General features: G+C 31.8%; 1 protein-coding gene across 1 annotated transcript; it reads right to left on the bottom strand.

Moving 5' to 3' along the window:
* Positions 1-6: 6 nt before the first annotated feature.
* LOC118755376 lies at positions 7-723 on the bottom strand (the record flags this gene model as incomplete). Its single annotated transcript, XM_036490214.1, has 3 exons — positions 471-723; positions 99-408; positions 7-40 (listed from the first exon to the last, which is right to left on the bottom strand). Coding segments are annotated over exons 1-3 (559 nt in total), but the record flags the coding sequence as incomplete, so codon positions are not given.
* Positions 724-1384: the final 661 nt, after the last annotated feature.

Raw genomic sequence — 1384 nt, 5'->3', positions numbered from 1 at the left:
TTTGACCCAAATCCACAAGCAATTCACTGTTAGCATTCAACTTTGAAATAAAATTAATAGTACACTGTTTATTTTAAAAAAATTCGACTTTCACTTACCTTATTGAATATTGAAATTTTCTTATGGTCCGCAATATAGGTGACGTATTTCAATGTTAGCCTTTCCAGGTCATAACAGATAGCAGCCTTTATGACATCACCAATGGCTGGGAGCTTGACTCCGAGTGCATAGCTCATAAAAGATTCACATTTTGGTAGTTTCCTGTTGCTTTCATAAAAGCTTAAAGCAGCTTCAGGTGAGCAGGAAACTTTTACAAATGGTGTAGCATTTCCCTCGTACATAAGAGACATGCTTTCACAGGTGAACTCTGCTCTTCGATCAGTTGGAAAAATATCTGCGTAGTAGTTTCTAACATTTTTAAGAAATTAATTAACAATAAAACACAAAACTTACACCAAAGAAACTCCTACCTCTGTATCCTTAGCCCATTGTTACAGTATACCTGAATAGTTTCACCGTTTTCAAAAAACAATTCTTTTCCGAGTGCTCTGAAAGCTATGGTTTTAGATCCAAAATCCTTTGTAAATAAAGGTGAGGGCCCTTCAATATTGAGTGTACATGAATATACAAAGCTGCAGCCTGACAAAAGCGCAATAAAAATCGCTGTCTTAAAAAAGTGTGACATCGCTATTTGATTTCACTTGATTGGCGTTCGGAGTTTTTAGAACTGATATGAGTCGAGGAAAATTTAGAATCTTTTATATATGCAAGCAATACGGAGAAAAGAGTATACATATATGTATACATTAGAGTGCCTGAACAAAACGAATTTGCGGTTTTCCATCGGAATTAAAAAAAAAAAAATATTATATATTAAGACTTCCGCCAAAATATTTCGGAAAAATAGTAAGATTTACGTAAGCTGCAGAGATTTGAAAATTCCTTAAACAATTTCATTATTTTGATTTTTAATCTTAAACTCTTCTATTACCTGAGGTGATTTTTTCGGACAAATATTTTTAAAAACAAATTTTATTTATAAAAACAATTCCCAAATATCTTGCCGGGAGTCTTAAATATAATAATTTGTATAATTCCGATGAATTTTCCAATTTATTTGTATGCAGTGAGGAGAAGCTTGGCCAAATCTTTAGCAAATGTGTAAGCGCCAAAATATTATTATTAACATTAGTGATGTACCCTAATGTATATATGAACGACGTCGACATCGTTATAAAAGGTCTTAAGTAATATTTTCGGTTTTTACAGAAGCACGCAAATTTTTGAAATTTTTAAAGTGCTTGAATGATCTTTTTAAAAAGGTTCTAAATCTTATATCGTTTAACATACAAATGAATGCTTCATTTTATACCTTATTAAGTGA

This window comes from Rhagoletis pomonella, unplaced genomic scaffold (assembly GCF_013731165.1).
Source record: "Rhagoletis pomonella isolate Grant_MI unplaced genomic scaffold, Rhpom_1.0 Rhpom_scaffold_06110, whole genome shotgun sequence".
Classification (NCBI taxonomy): domain Eukaryota; kingdom Metazoa; phylum Arthropoda; class Insecta; order Diptera; family Tephritidae; genus Rhagoletis; species Rhagoletis pomonella.
The sequence above is the reverse complement of the archived record's forward strand: the minus strand, read 5'-3'. Positions and strand labels throughout refer to the sequence as shown.